Source organism: Seriola lalandi, unplaced genomic scaffold, assembly GCF_002814215.2.
Source record: "Seriola lalandi dorsalis isolate HSWRI2012SDOR001 ecotype SW California unplaced genomic scaffold, Sedor1 jcf7180002054259, whole genome shotgun sequence".
Lineage (NCBI taxonomy): Eukaryota > Metazoa > Chordata > Actinopteri > Carangiformes > Carangidae > Seriola > Seriola lalandi.
In genome coordinates, this window is record NW_019524812.1 from 368727 (window position 1) to 382459 (window position 13733).

The following is a 13733-nucleotide window of genomic DNA, read 5'->3' on the forward strand; positions in this document are numbered from 1 at the left end:
GGGGGGTTCCTAGGACTTTGATTGAACCGTAATATTGGGTGACGCCATTTGAAGCGTCTAAAAGTTTCCGGTAGATTTCTGGGGAATTTCCTGAAGAAAACCAAAGAAAGCACAAAATCAGAATTTTTTTTTTTTTTAATTTGCAGTGGTGGCGGCGGGCTGACTGCTTTGACTTCAGTCCCTGCACAGTTGTCCAGATATATGGCCATTATTATATGTTTCCTGTGGCTCTAATAGAAGCTTGTTGCTTCTCTCTGGTCCGTCAGGAAGACTGATGATGGACGATAACTTAGAGGGATCAAAGAGGCCGTTGGCACCTTGTCATTACTCCGACTCCAGTGCTCCGTGGCCCCCGGCGCTCTGCATATCTTTCCGGGCAGGGCAGAGCTGGGGAGGCGCTGCAAGAGGGCCTCACTGGAGGTGGTGGGTGTGCACTTTTAACTGTATTTAAACCAGGGCTGCTCACACATTTGATGAGGAGTTTTTTCTTACTTTCACTGGCAGCATGGCGACTGACAAAGTGGCACCTTTGGGCTCCATCGAGAACCCGATCAAGTGCAGAGGGCAGGATTTCAAGACTCTCCTGGAGGAGTGTTTGAAGTCCGGTGTGCTGTTTTCTGATCCAACCTTTCCGGCTGAGCAGAAGTCCATCGGGATGCCCCAACATGACCCGGATCCCAAAAAGGAGATTAAGTGGCAGCGACCCAAGGTGCGTGTGTGTGTAAGGTTAAACAGATGTTGGGTGTTTTTGATAACAATGGTATGGGTCTTCTCTCATTCACATAATAATTCAGTTCATTAATTCTGGTTATGGTAGGCTATAGCTTCCAATGCAACCAAAAGGGAAATAAAAAAATGCATATTTGAGAAATTCTGCCCACATTTGAAACACCTGCAGGTACCAACACTTTACTTTGGGCAAACAGAGTTTAATTTAAAGGGAAGTTGGCTGCAGGTTTTAACATGTTTTGGCCACTTGTGCACATTTGAAAAAAAAAAAAAAAAAACCTTAAACATTGATGTAATGCAGCTCCTATCCTCTTGCCATTGCTTAGTCACAAGATCTCTTATCAACAGATTCTTTAGCTGACAGTGACTCAACCAGGTGTGGCTCAGTTCTGAGGAACTTAATACCTGGAGCAGTTTGCTCAAGAGAGGAACAAAATAACTAAAGAAATACCACAAACAACACTGAAAATATGAAAAAATAACAGCCCTCAAAGTCACATTATCACACATCATATCCTAAATGTACTAATTCTAGTATTATAACTAATTAGTTTTATTATCAATTCATGTGCCGATTATTTTCTTGATCATTTGGTCTGTAGAACAGACACGAATGCCCATCGCATTTTCCAGAGCCCACGGTAACATAGTCAAATTGTTGTCCGACCAGCGGTCCAAAACCCCAAAACATTATAACAGAGACAGTAAACTAAAAACAAAGAAAAAGCACAAATCCAAAGAATTTGTGGTTTTTGCTCATGACAAAACCAGCTTGTGGTGTTTCTGCATCCTTTGCTCACATTGTCATCCTCTTGCTCCATTTCTGAAGGAAATCTGTGAGAACGCTGTGTTTGTGGAGGGCACGACTGGGACTACGGATATATGTCAGGGCCAGCTGGGTGAGTACATCAGAAAAACCTCCATCAACAGTAAAATCTCCCAGGGATCATCCCCCCTCCAAAGAATGAGGGTTGAGACTAGGATATGTCATGCTGAATAGTCTTAAATTGGCATTGCACAACATCCTGGAAAAGTTCAATCCACAAAACCAAAAGCTGAAACACTCCACACGTACACAGTTCAGTTTGTTCTTTTTTTTTAACTTTTTTTTTTCATTGCAATAAAACGTAGCACTAGATGTCTGCACTACACAGCCCCAGGCCCTGCTGAAATATGTGTTGTTCACTCTCTTTCCTATTTGTGACTATTCTCTGCACAACAGCAAACTCTCCTTCCACCTGTTCGATTTCTGGATTAATGCGTTATGTCACCAGTTGTGTGTAAATATGTCAGCGGTACTGATCAATACCACCTCCTCCCCCTCCTCCTCCCTCTTCTTCTCCTTCTTCTTCCTCCATGTCTGGGTTTTATGTTTTTCTTTCAAACTGCATCCCAGAATGTGTTTTCCATGATTTACGCAGATACCAACAACAGTTACTGCAACATCTCCAGAGGGACAACATGAAACAGATGTTTTCTGTTGGAGAGGAATGTGGCTTATTCTGTGTGTGTGTGTGCGTGTATGTGTGCGACCTGTCTGTTGAAAACATGAATCACACCCCATGGGAGACTAATGCCTTGTGGCCCACTGAAATACATAACTGATCCTTGAGGAGTTTTTCCTCTCTCCCAGCGTCATGTGCTTCTTTTGTTTATTATTCATCAGGTAACTGTTGGCTGCTGGCGGCCCTGTCCTGTCTGACCATGCACCCCAAGCTCTTTGTGAAGGTGGTGCCACCCAACCAAAGCCTGTCCAAGTCTTATGCAGGGATCTTCCATTTTACAGTAAGTATAGATTAGATGTAGGCTAAGACAAAGAAACAGACTTCCTCATATTTAGGCTTCAGCGTACCACACATGCCCTCGTTCAGTCTCATCTTTGTCTGGACACGTTGCTTGATATTCTTTATGAAAGCAAATAAGCTGTAATTCTTGAGCAGTCGCTTTGAGGTTTTAACCATTTACTGCAACAACAATATCTATTGGCCTATTGGTCGGTTGGTTGAGTTTTAATACGACAAGACCTCAAAACCACCAGAGCCTGCGATATACATTTAATAAACACATAGACATATTAAAAGAACGTTAAGATTTCACATTATTCTAAATGCAGATGTCCCCCAGACCCGCTGAAGCCCAAGGTTCACCGTGTGGCAGTTGATTTGTGGCAATACATATCAGATATATATATAAGTCTTAAAAGATTACTACACCAGCATTAGACTTCAATGATATTAGCAAACTCATGATGGACAGTTACAAATAGCTGCAGCAGAACCAGAGATATCTTTTTATTCCGTGCCTACGTTACCCACAATACAACTTGACAGTTGCATTGTGGGTAATGTGGGTAATCACTGGGAGGCTCAGGTGTGTTTTGCTATTAGCAGCTATTTTAGCAAAGATGAAGAGCAGGTGACGCTCACTTCAAACCTATAGAGTTTTTTTGTTGATATTCAAACTTATAATCTTCGGCCCCAACCAACGCTGACTCAAGTGACGCCACTTGGGGACATTTATCGGACTTAGTGCAGCTCCCTCCAGAGCCAAAAATACCCTAAAATCATTTCCTGTTTTAAGGTTGGTCCTGCTTTATTTGTTACCTTACTTTAGGATCCTGTCTACAGATGGTCCCTGTGTCAGTATCTAGTTTACAGACAACTTGACAACTGTATTTCACAATAGACACCCCATTCAACTGAGTCTCTAGTGCAGTCTGAGAGTTTTAACCCTCACAACTGTTCCCTGCAAAACAAAAGGCCGGTAGGAACTAACATTGCTCCCTGGGATACACAAATAAGCAACTTAAATGTGACACTTAATTACTTTATATAATAATAAACTTAATTCTGCTAAAGTTCCAAATGAATATTTCAGAATGAGTCCTATATATACTCACCACCTTGTGCATCTTAATAATCCACATAAATTAGTATGGTAAACTTATGTAATTAAAATAACCCCAAAATGTAATGTGTACAGTAATTATGTTTACATTAGCATGAACCAATGCCACATACCAGAGCGTTTATAGCCTGAGCTAGTTTGCAATGCACATCCTTAGATGGGGCTTTTAAATACATAAACTTCAACAATTAGATACATGCAACAAAACAATATTACAAACAACAGGACAATAAACTTAGAATAAACTCAGTGACAAGCAGCACATCACATTGAGTGGCGCACACTGATCCCTTAATCAGAACAAACCATCAGCTTCCAGCTCCCTGTGCACTCCACGGGTTAATAATAATTCATGTTGTATCTGATTTATTCCTTTAGACTTTTCAGCATGACATCTTATTTAGCTGTCATTCCACAGCTCTATCATTTAATGAAGGTAGCTGGATCAAACAGGTATGAACTCATCTCGGAGTCATCACTGCCTGGTGGTCTCGCATGTAAGAAGAGGCATTCCTAATCTTTATCACCTCATTAGAGTTGGTGATTATAATCTCAAAGTTCATCATTCACTGATCTGACGTGCTCAGATCAATAAAATATCACCTTATTAGACATATCAATCTTGGAAAAACAAAACCGATGTGTCAGGTGGTTTTTATAGTTTTTGCTTAGTGATTATTTAGCTTCAGAGCTGTGGACCTTTGGAGACTGTTAGGGAGAATGTGACATGACTTAACAAGCAGCAAGGAAGGACTGGAAACTCATTTTGCCCTTTCAGGAGAAGGGAGAGCAGTCCAGACATGCAGGTAGTGACTACCCCTGGGACATACACACACATGCACACACACACACACACACACACACACACGCGCACACACACACACAGCTATGAGAGGCCAGTGCAGGCCTGCTCTTGGCCCTTGTTTTGTACACACAGTTAGCAGTACAGTATACACCCCTTGTCATGACCAGTAACGGCCATGGGAGTGGTTTCATACATTTAGTCAGACAAGAGAACAGAGTGTTTATTTAAGTCGTCCTGTTATAAACCACAAGGTTTCATTTTTCAGATCTGGATGACTGATATAGCCTCCATTCTCTGAATATGTTCATGTTCAAGTATAAGACAAGTACAGTACATTAGAACTGAAATGATTATCTGACAGACAACAAAATAATTTTTATTTTATTATTATTATTATTATTATTATTATTATTATTATTATTATTATCTGCAACTATTTTAATAATCAGTGAATTGTTTAGTCCTGGTCCCAGCTTCTCAAATGTGAGGATTTGATTATTTTCTTTGTCATGTATAATAACAAACTCAATATCCTTGGATCTTTGAAATTGTAATGGGTATTTTTTTAAAAGACAAAGGGATTCATTGAAAAAATGTGTTAATCACTAATGACTTAAAAACTTAAAAGGTGATGATATGACAGTGTTACAGTGTTTACAGTTTGGTTCTGTTGCCCACAAGAGTCCAAAAAGTCACAGGTTTAAGGGGAATTTTTGGGACGTAATGTTCAGGTGGTTTGTGTATTTGCGCTCTGCCTCCGTCCTCGTTATCTTTCCTCCTCGTTCATTACATACATCTCTCCTCTATTCTCACCATTCCTCTCTTCCTGTCTCTCTCTCCCTGTGTAGTTCTGGCAGTATGGTGAGTGGGTGGAGGTGGTTGTGGATGACAGGCTGCCAGTACGCGAAGGCCGTCTGCTCTTCAGCTACTCTCACACCCGCAATGAGTTTTGGAGCGCCCTGGTGGAGAAGGCCTATGCCAAGTCAGTTGCCACTACCAGCATATGTCTCTGGGTTGTAATGTCTGTGATCACCCACTCTTTATCTGTGTGTGTGTGTGTGTGTGTGTGTTTGTTGCTACAGTCATATGACAAAAACATGCCGCCACCTGAGGTAACTTTTTCACCTCTCACATGTAGGTTAATCGGATCCTATGGAAGCCTGAAGGGGGGCAACATTTCAGAGGGGATGGAGGATTTCACAGGAGGCATCGCATACTCGATGCAAGTCTCATCTCGTACCCCTCGAGTCCTCTGGAGGTCTCTGACAGCGGCCCTGTCCAGAGGCAGCCTGCTCAGCTGCTTCATCCAGGTACATACATGCCACACGGTGTTCACACTGGACAGGTGGATGGTGGTTTAGATTCACTAGAGTTTCTGTGTTTGTCGTCACAGGCCAGCAGCTACCGTGACATAAGTAAAGTGACAGGAGAGGGGCTGATAAAGGGCCACGCTTACGCCATCACTGACACTGACAAGGTCAGTATCACGCTGAGACAATACTGCAGACTGTGTAGTGACCCACTGTCATGGTTTATTTATTGATCTGTCATCATCAGTGTGTTCCTCTGATGTGTTTGCTTTTTAACAATTCTTGATTTGTGACTAGTCATAAAACTAGTAATAAAATGACTCGTTTCCCATCTCATCCATGTCTAATACAACCTATCATATTTCATCTCATTTCACCTCATTGCATTCTAATCTTCTCACCTCATTTCATCCAATATGATTTGACTGAAATGTCATCGAATCTCCTGTCATCTCCAGTCACAGCATTTCACCTCATCGCATCTAATCTCTGACATGTATAAGAATAAAAAACTCTGAATTGTATTAATCTAATCTAATCACATCTCATGTCATCACATTTTACCACATATTGTCTAACTTCATCTCAATCTCATCTCAATATCATCTAATTTAATCCAGTATAATGTCATGGAAATGTAATCTAATTTTATATAATTTCCCCTCATCTCATCTCATCTCATCTCATCTCATCTCATCTCATCTCATCTCATCTCTCCATGAATATAATATTCAGATAATACTGAGAACTGGCAAAACCTCTCCTTTTGTAACTCACACATTACTTTAATGTCTCTTTACCTTTCAGGTGTCAAAAGTATCTGATGAGATTTTATTGCTGAGGCTGAGGAACCCGTGGGGCTTTGTGGAATATCGCGGACCGTGGAGCGACAAGTGAGGAAGCTTCCTGTTTGTGCATGTGGTAAAGGAGAGCACGCACGCTCACAGATTACGGGGCCTCTGCAGACGTTGAGTTTTCTCTTTGTGACTGCAGGGGTAAAGAGTGGGATGAAGTGGACAAAGCAGAGAAAGAGCGGATTAATCTGAAAAAAACAGAAGATGGGGAGTTCTGGTATGTGGCAGATACTGAAACACATTTATTCACACTAACATACGAGCTCTCACAAACAGAAACACTTATTATTAACACTTATTAGGATCAGCGCTGAGGACTTCAGCAGACTGTTTGACATCGTGGAGCTCTGCAGTGTGAGTCCTGACACCCTGGATGAGGGAAAAACACCCCCCTCTCCTTCCGATCCTGTGCTTTCGTCTGCCTGGACCATCAGTGAACATGAAGGATTCTGGGTGCCAGGGAGCTCCGCCGGTGGAAGTCGCAGATACAAACGTATGTTAATGATTTTATATTTGGACAAATGTGCATTCAACCTCTACCTGGATCATTTACATGATCCCACTGGGTTTTTTTCCCCTCAGAAACATTTTGGAAGAATCCTCAGTTCCAGCTGATTCTCAGAGAGCAGGACCAGGCCGAGGAGGACGACGAGGATGAGAGTGAGGACGATGAAGATGATGAGGATGAAGTGGAGATGACCCCAGAGGAGAAGAAGAGAGAAGAGAAACAGAAGCAGAAAGCCAGACAGTGCACTGTGCTGGTGGAGCTGCTGCAGAAAAACCGCAGGCAGATGGACAAAGTCAACTTTCTCTACATAGCTTTCCACATCTACAGGGTGAGAAAGAGATTTCATTTACACAGTGATTTGGTTCTCAGCACCTTTATTGTAGTTCTGGATAAACTCTAATGTTTTTTTGTGTTTCTTCTCTTTTGCAGGTTCCTCCTGAGGTGAGCATCTGTTGTAATATTTTTATTTTCATCCTGAAAATGATATGCCTTTATGTTCTCAAAAACTGCTTTATAGAGAAGGAACGTTATGTAACACTTATAGCCCCTGCTTTACAGTGTGATTTTGTTGCATTAATATGGTAATAATAAAATACTGACTGGTTCCTACTGGTACTTAAATGTAGGTACAGTGGAGGAAAACAAGGTAGAAGTAAATGGGTATACGGGATACAGTGAGGGACAAAGTTAAACTAAGGTTTGGTAAAGATGGTGTTTTTCTTACTGTATGATCAAAGTATAAAAAGCAGAGAACAGCTACACATTACGTTACAGCCTGAATACCTTATCATTACTCTGTAATGTAAAATGTATATTGCAGTTTGCAGTTTTATTGAAATCAAAATATATAAGAGAAGGGTGCCTAGTTACAGCCACGCTACAGGGATTTATTATCATGTCTTTGACTTCACTGTATGATTTGGAAAAAAGCCAGGGCAAGAAATGCTGTACATTTGAATATTTGCTGCTAGCAGGCATGTTTGTCCAGCAGCAGGTACGCTGGAGTAGAAAACAAACGCACCCTTTTTCAAGGAAAGTTTTTATTGTACATACACCTATATATATATATATATATATATATATATACAAATATTCATCATTATACATATTAGTAATGAAGGTGGTTTAAACATAGCTTATATTTAATGTTTAATAAGGAACCTAGTAGTAGAAGAATCAGCTACATGGGCTGTAATATGATGTGTGGCTCTTCTCCCTTTTTCCTTACACAATAAGAACAAGGAACACATTCTTTAAATAAACTTCTTCTTTAACTTAACTTAACTTAACTTAACTTAACTTAACTTAACTTGTCTTATTTTCTTCCTCTGTCCCTACATTTAAGTATCAGTTAAAAGTTACAGTTACAATGATATTACGCAATAACTGGCAAGCTGTTTTATAAAGTGTTTCCAAACTTTCCATCCATTTAAAATATCTTTCTCCACACAGCTGCAGGGTATGTGTCTGGACCGCAACTTCTTCATGAAGAATCGCCCTGTGGGTCGTTCTGGGAAATATAAGGCTCAGAGGTAAAGACCGCCATCAAGTGACTGATAGATCAAGTTTATTGTCATGTGTATTAAAAATACAATGAAATACCTGTGCTCTGACTCGCTCAGACTTACCGTAAATGTCACTCCGTCACAAAAACAACAAACAACGATACTGCAGAACTATGTAGAAAGAAAAAAAAAGCAGCAAAAGCAGAAAAATTTGTGCTTCCACTTGGTTCCTTTAGGGACTGTAGAGCACTGTGCCAACTCTACACTGAATCATGTTTAATGGCATTTTCTTCCTCAAAGTTTCAACCTCAAATGAACTAATTCATTTCCACACAAAAACCAAAAAGTAATAATTGTCCAACTAAATACAAAGCTTGTTGTCGGTTACTGCTTCACAGACATAGACTCATCCACGTCCTTTAGTAGGTGAACGTATAATTTATAATATGTTAAATCTGTTGTTGAGTTATTTTCTCTATCTGGTGAGAGAATGAAAATATAAAAAAATAAAATCTGAATTTATTATCCAGAAAAAAAAGGAAAAGGAAAATTTAAACATACACACAAAAAGCACATTAGAAAAAAAATACACACAATGGAAACAAATCATAAAACATATTGAGCTTATTGAACATATTGTATTGGTTATATAGTATATATAAAACATGTATATAGAATATTGCATTTAGTTGGTCATTGAAAGTAAATGAATATAACTTATTAACGTTGTCCCACAGGGGTGTGTGGAGGAAGCTACATCTGGACCCGGGTAACTACATCATCACGGCGTCCACCTATCGACCCAACCAGCCTGGAGAGTTCTTTGTCCGCATTTTCTCCAAGATTAAAAACACTCTGGGGTGAGATGCTGGAAAGACGAAGAGAAGATCGTTAAACTGAATGTCATTTTTGTTGAAAAAAAAAAAAGACTTGGTAGCTGCGATTGCTGAGGGCCGAGCATCCCTGAATCACCTCCTGCCACACTCATGCTCATCAGCACAGTCATAGTCACCCACACCCACTTGTACACTCAGGCTGAGATCGTGTTCCCAACATTATACTGCTGTACAATTTAGAAAATTGCAATCGGTCTGAACAACAAGAAGCTAATAAACCTCTTACGGCTTCTATCAGCAATAACAGTCAATTATCCAGCTGAGACCAGTGTAGTATGAACTCTGACTCTGACCCATAATAACTATTTTTGTTTTCCAGCGGCAGAAAGTAACAAAGTACATGTAGTATTTCCTGTTTATGGGACTTTATACTTGTACTCCTCCACATTTCAGAGGGAACTTTTGTACTTTTTACTACTTACTAGATGTATTTATTTAACAGCTACAAGTTACTTTGATTTTATATAAAGTTGTAATTTGTCCTGCAACAGAATGACAGGAGAGACTCTGAAGTCCAAAAAAAGTTACACAAAATATGATCTGCACAGTAGATTTTAAAACAGTCATCTTTTAGGACCTTCTGGGCTCCATAATTTAACACTCTAAACCAAGTAATTCTGCATAATGAGTACTTGTGCTGTGGATATTATATTTTGCTTTTAGTACTTTTACTCAAGTAGAAAAATTTATTTTTACATTATGGTATTTCTACTTTTACTTTATAGCCTAAAGGATCTGAATCCTTCCTCCACCACAGCTGTTTTCAATTGATCCACCTGTGTCAATATCAAACATTATGTTTGTATTATTTCTTTAATTTTACTCATTTATTTTTAGTGTGTAAGGTTGAAACTGTATGAAGGTTTAACTGAAGAGATCAACATTAACAATCTGATGTGATCTCTCTGCTGCAGGATTCAGGACTTCACCTGTTCCTCTGGCTTCCTCCCAGTGAGTTTAGTGGTCTGGCCTACACACATTCAAACACCTACCAATAATAGACAACCTGAAAATATATAGTATGTTCACGTTTGTTTGTCATGTTTGTGCCCAACAGGTTATGGCAACTCCCGTCTCCCCAGAGGATCAACGGAGAGTTCAGAAGACTTTTGATGTGGAGGCTGGCCCTGTAAGAAATCCTCACTTACTGCATTACCTCATTTAATAAAAGTGTGAAGTTGTGGCCTTTTTGTCAAACAATCCAAACTGATTTCTTCTGTCTCCCGGCAGGATGACAGGCTGAACGCCAAGGAGCTCATGACGCTGTTCAACTCGGGTTAGAATATCCACTATATCACATTTCCATGCTGCATGTTTTAGCTGCATCTGAGACCGTGACCAAGCTTTCAGGCATGTTGTGAAGGCAGCCAGATCACCGGCAGTGATCCTTGACTCTGTAGTACTTGTAACGGCCACTAGATGGGATCAAAGTAGTGTAATGTTTGCTTGAAAGTTAGAGGGAGCCGCAGAGGTCAGCAGTCTAGACAGAGGCTCACAGCTGCAGTCAGATAAACTAAATTGAGTTTGGTTAAGTAATAAAAGTGACTACACTTGTCCTCACCCTCACCTTTCCTCAGCTTAATGTAGTTTAACCCCTTACTCTCTTTCTATTCATCAATCTGTGTCTTTCTTCCCTTCACAGCTCTTGACAAAGATTACCATCTGCCCCTGGAGACGTGCAGACAGCTCATCTTTGGAGAGGATGTATCCTTTTGTCCTCGATATATTCTTCAGTCTTCAGTACAGTACAGTCCTTGTTTGACACAGACTAATACTGGACAGCATATACGTCTGGATTTTTCAATCTTAGACAAATGACATGTTTTTCATGAGTTGACATTGCAACTGCTTCTGTTAAAAAAACGTGACTGAGCTCAGCCAGTCTCACACGTTTGCTAGTTTGAGCCCCGGTCCTCCGGTTGAGTCATCATGCTGCCCCGCTGTTCACTTTCACTCTTCTTCCTCACAACTTCATCTCTCTGTCCTCTGTCCTGTTGAGATGTCCTTAACTCTGCCGGCAGACCAAAGGGCACTCCCGTCTCAGCCGTAAACAAACAGCAACCCTGCTGTCCAGTCTGCGCAATCTGCAGGTATACAGCTCAGTGTGTGTGTGTGTGTGTGTGTGTGTGTTAAAGACAGAAAAAGAAGAGGGGTTGTGTTGTTATTATTTATTCTAATGCTGCTTTCCCTGTCAGTCCATCTTCTTCCAGTTTGACAAGGACTCCTCTGGGACAATGAGCCCCTTTGAGCTCAGCACAGCACTGGAAGCTGTTGGTATGAACACACACACACACACACACACACACACACACACACACACACACCTATACACATGCAGATGGTTGCTGCTGTTTGGTTTCACACCTTCATTCACTCCTCTGTTTCCCAGGAATGCAGTGCGATGGAAAGGTAGTTCAGCTGCTGTCTGAGCGGTTTGCTTCTGGAGAGCTTCACATGCCCTTCCACGGCTTTGTGTCGTGTTTCACTAGGCTGCGCACGCTTTTTGGTAACACACAAACACACACAACAAACTGTATATAAAGTAATTCAAATATACTCCACCTTGAGCAGCTGCAACAGTAAAATGCTGCTTATACACTGATGTATCAGTATTAACGATCTAATAATGTCATGTATAATAATATATCAGTCACAGGATTACAGTACTTTTACTTCTGATACATCTGTATATTTAGTATTTCTGTACTTTTACTTAAGTTGGATTTTAAATGCAGGACTCTTGCTTGTAATGAAGTATTTTTACACTGTTGTATTGGTACTTTTACTTAAGTAAAGTATCTGAATATTTCTTTCAACACTGTATACAGACTCACACTTTCCTTCCCTCTTCTCCTAAGCTCTGTATGAATCAGAGACCAGTCAAGACGTAAAGGACAGAGGGATCAATGCTGTAAGTATCTGGCCAAAACATGCTCTGTTATGTTTTCATTATCACATGTACCTGAACAAGTTATAGACTTTCCGTTTATTCTTTCTTTGCTCCCTGTCTACCTGCGGCCCCTCTGTAGTGGCTGTTTCAGTTCCTGATGGTGTGAAGACGCTTTATGAAGACGATCTCCACACAGACCCAGCTGAGCCACCGCCTGCTGTTGATTCCAACACGTAAATAAAATACAAGCTGTGCCATTGTTTTAATCTTGCTTCATCTCGCACCATTCTCATCCTTCTGGCTATGACCTTGATGTAGTATGCAGAGTCCTGGATGGATTACTGTACGGGCCACAAAGAAAGAAATGACTACCAAAGAAAAAACAAAATGACAACAATGGGCCAGAAAGAGACACAAAACAATCACAAAGGGATATAAAATGATCTGAAAGAGACACAAAATGACTACAGAGATACACAAGGCGATTAAACAGTCTCATTGTTTGGAGCTGTTTTGTCCCTTTCAATCTGTGGCATTTGCTCTTATTTAGAAAGGGTGAGAGGCCTTTTGCATGTCTCTGCCCAGGGACTCATTGTCTCATAATCCATCTATGTGCAGAGTATGCAGCACCATCATTTAACTATAATAACAGATCTGAGTTTTTGTCTGTATTCCTTTTGTCTTTTCAAAGCATTTCTCTATTAAAAAGAAACCTGTTTTGAAAACCTAAGTATAATCCACATTATTACCCATTTTCCCAAAGTAGTTATCATATTCTCAAGTTACTCTTTAGAAATGTTAAAATGATTTAAGAGGTAGTTTGGGTCGAGAAAATGTGTTTCTAAAAATTAAACTTGAATGAAATGGTACACATAACTGCAATTACACAACTGAATAAGAATCACTGCAGCCCCAACAGTTTACTCATCCCTTTACACATGAGCATACCCTGGGTAATATCTGTGCACTCACATGCACTCATTGACACACACACACACACACACACACACACACACACACACACTCAGTTAGTACTGCCTGCCCCACTGAGGGTGTGAGGGTGATGTCTCAGCAGCGCTACACGCACCATCTCTATTCTTATCGCACTGACGCCACGTACAGCGTCAACACACACTCGCCCCCTCCTCCACTACGTTCCCTCACTCCCTCCATCCATCCCTCACTCTTTCCCCCCTCCTGTTCTCTCTAGTAACTGTCTGAGTCTCACAATCTGCAGCCTCCTCCTCTCTGTTACACGCTGGCTCTCACACACACACGCACACACATGCACACACACACATCGCGAGCAAGCAAATGTCCTTTCTACAC

General features: G+C 40.6%; 1 protein-coding gene across 1 annotated transcript; it reads left to right on the plus strand.

The window, feature by feature from the left end:
- Window positions 1–457: 457 nt before the first annotated feature.
- On the plus strand, window positions 458–13134 carry capn12 (calpain 12). Its single transcript, XM_023404986.2, has 22 exons — window positions 458–709; window positions 1559–1628; window positions 2396–2514; window positions 5290–5423; window positions 5580–5751; window positions 5835–5918; window positions 6559–6644; window positions 6745–6822; window positions 6908–7098; window positions 7188–7441; window positions 7543–7554; window positions 8566–8645; window positions 9356–9478; window positions 10429–10465; window positions 10572–10643; window positions 10745–10790; window positions 11157–11218; window positions 11536–11604; window positions 11710–11788; window positions 11904–12020; window positions 12373–12425; window positions 12544–13134. The coding sequence occupies exons 1-22, from the start codon at window positions 506–508 to the stop codon at window positions 12568–12570; spliced, it is 2169 nt and encodes a 722-aa protein (XP_023260754.1). The 5' UTR covers window positions 458–505; the 3' UTR covers window positions 12571–13134.
- The last annotated feature ends 599 nt before the right edge of the window (window positions 13135–13733 follow it).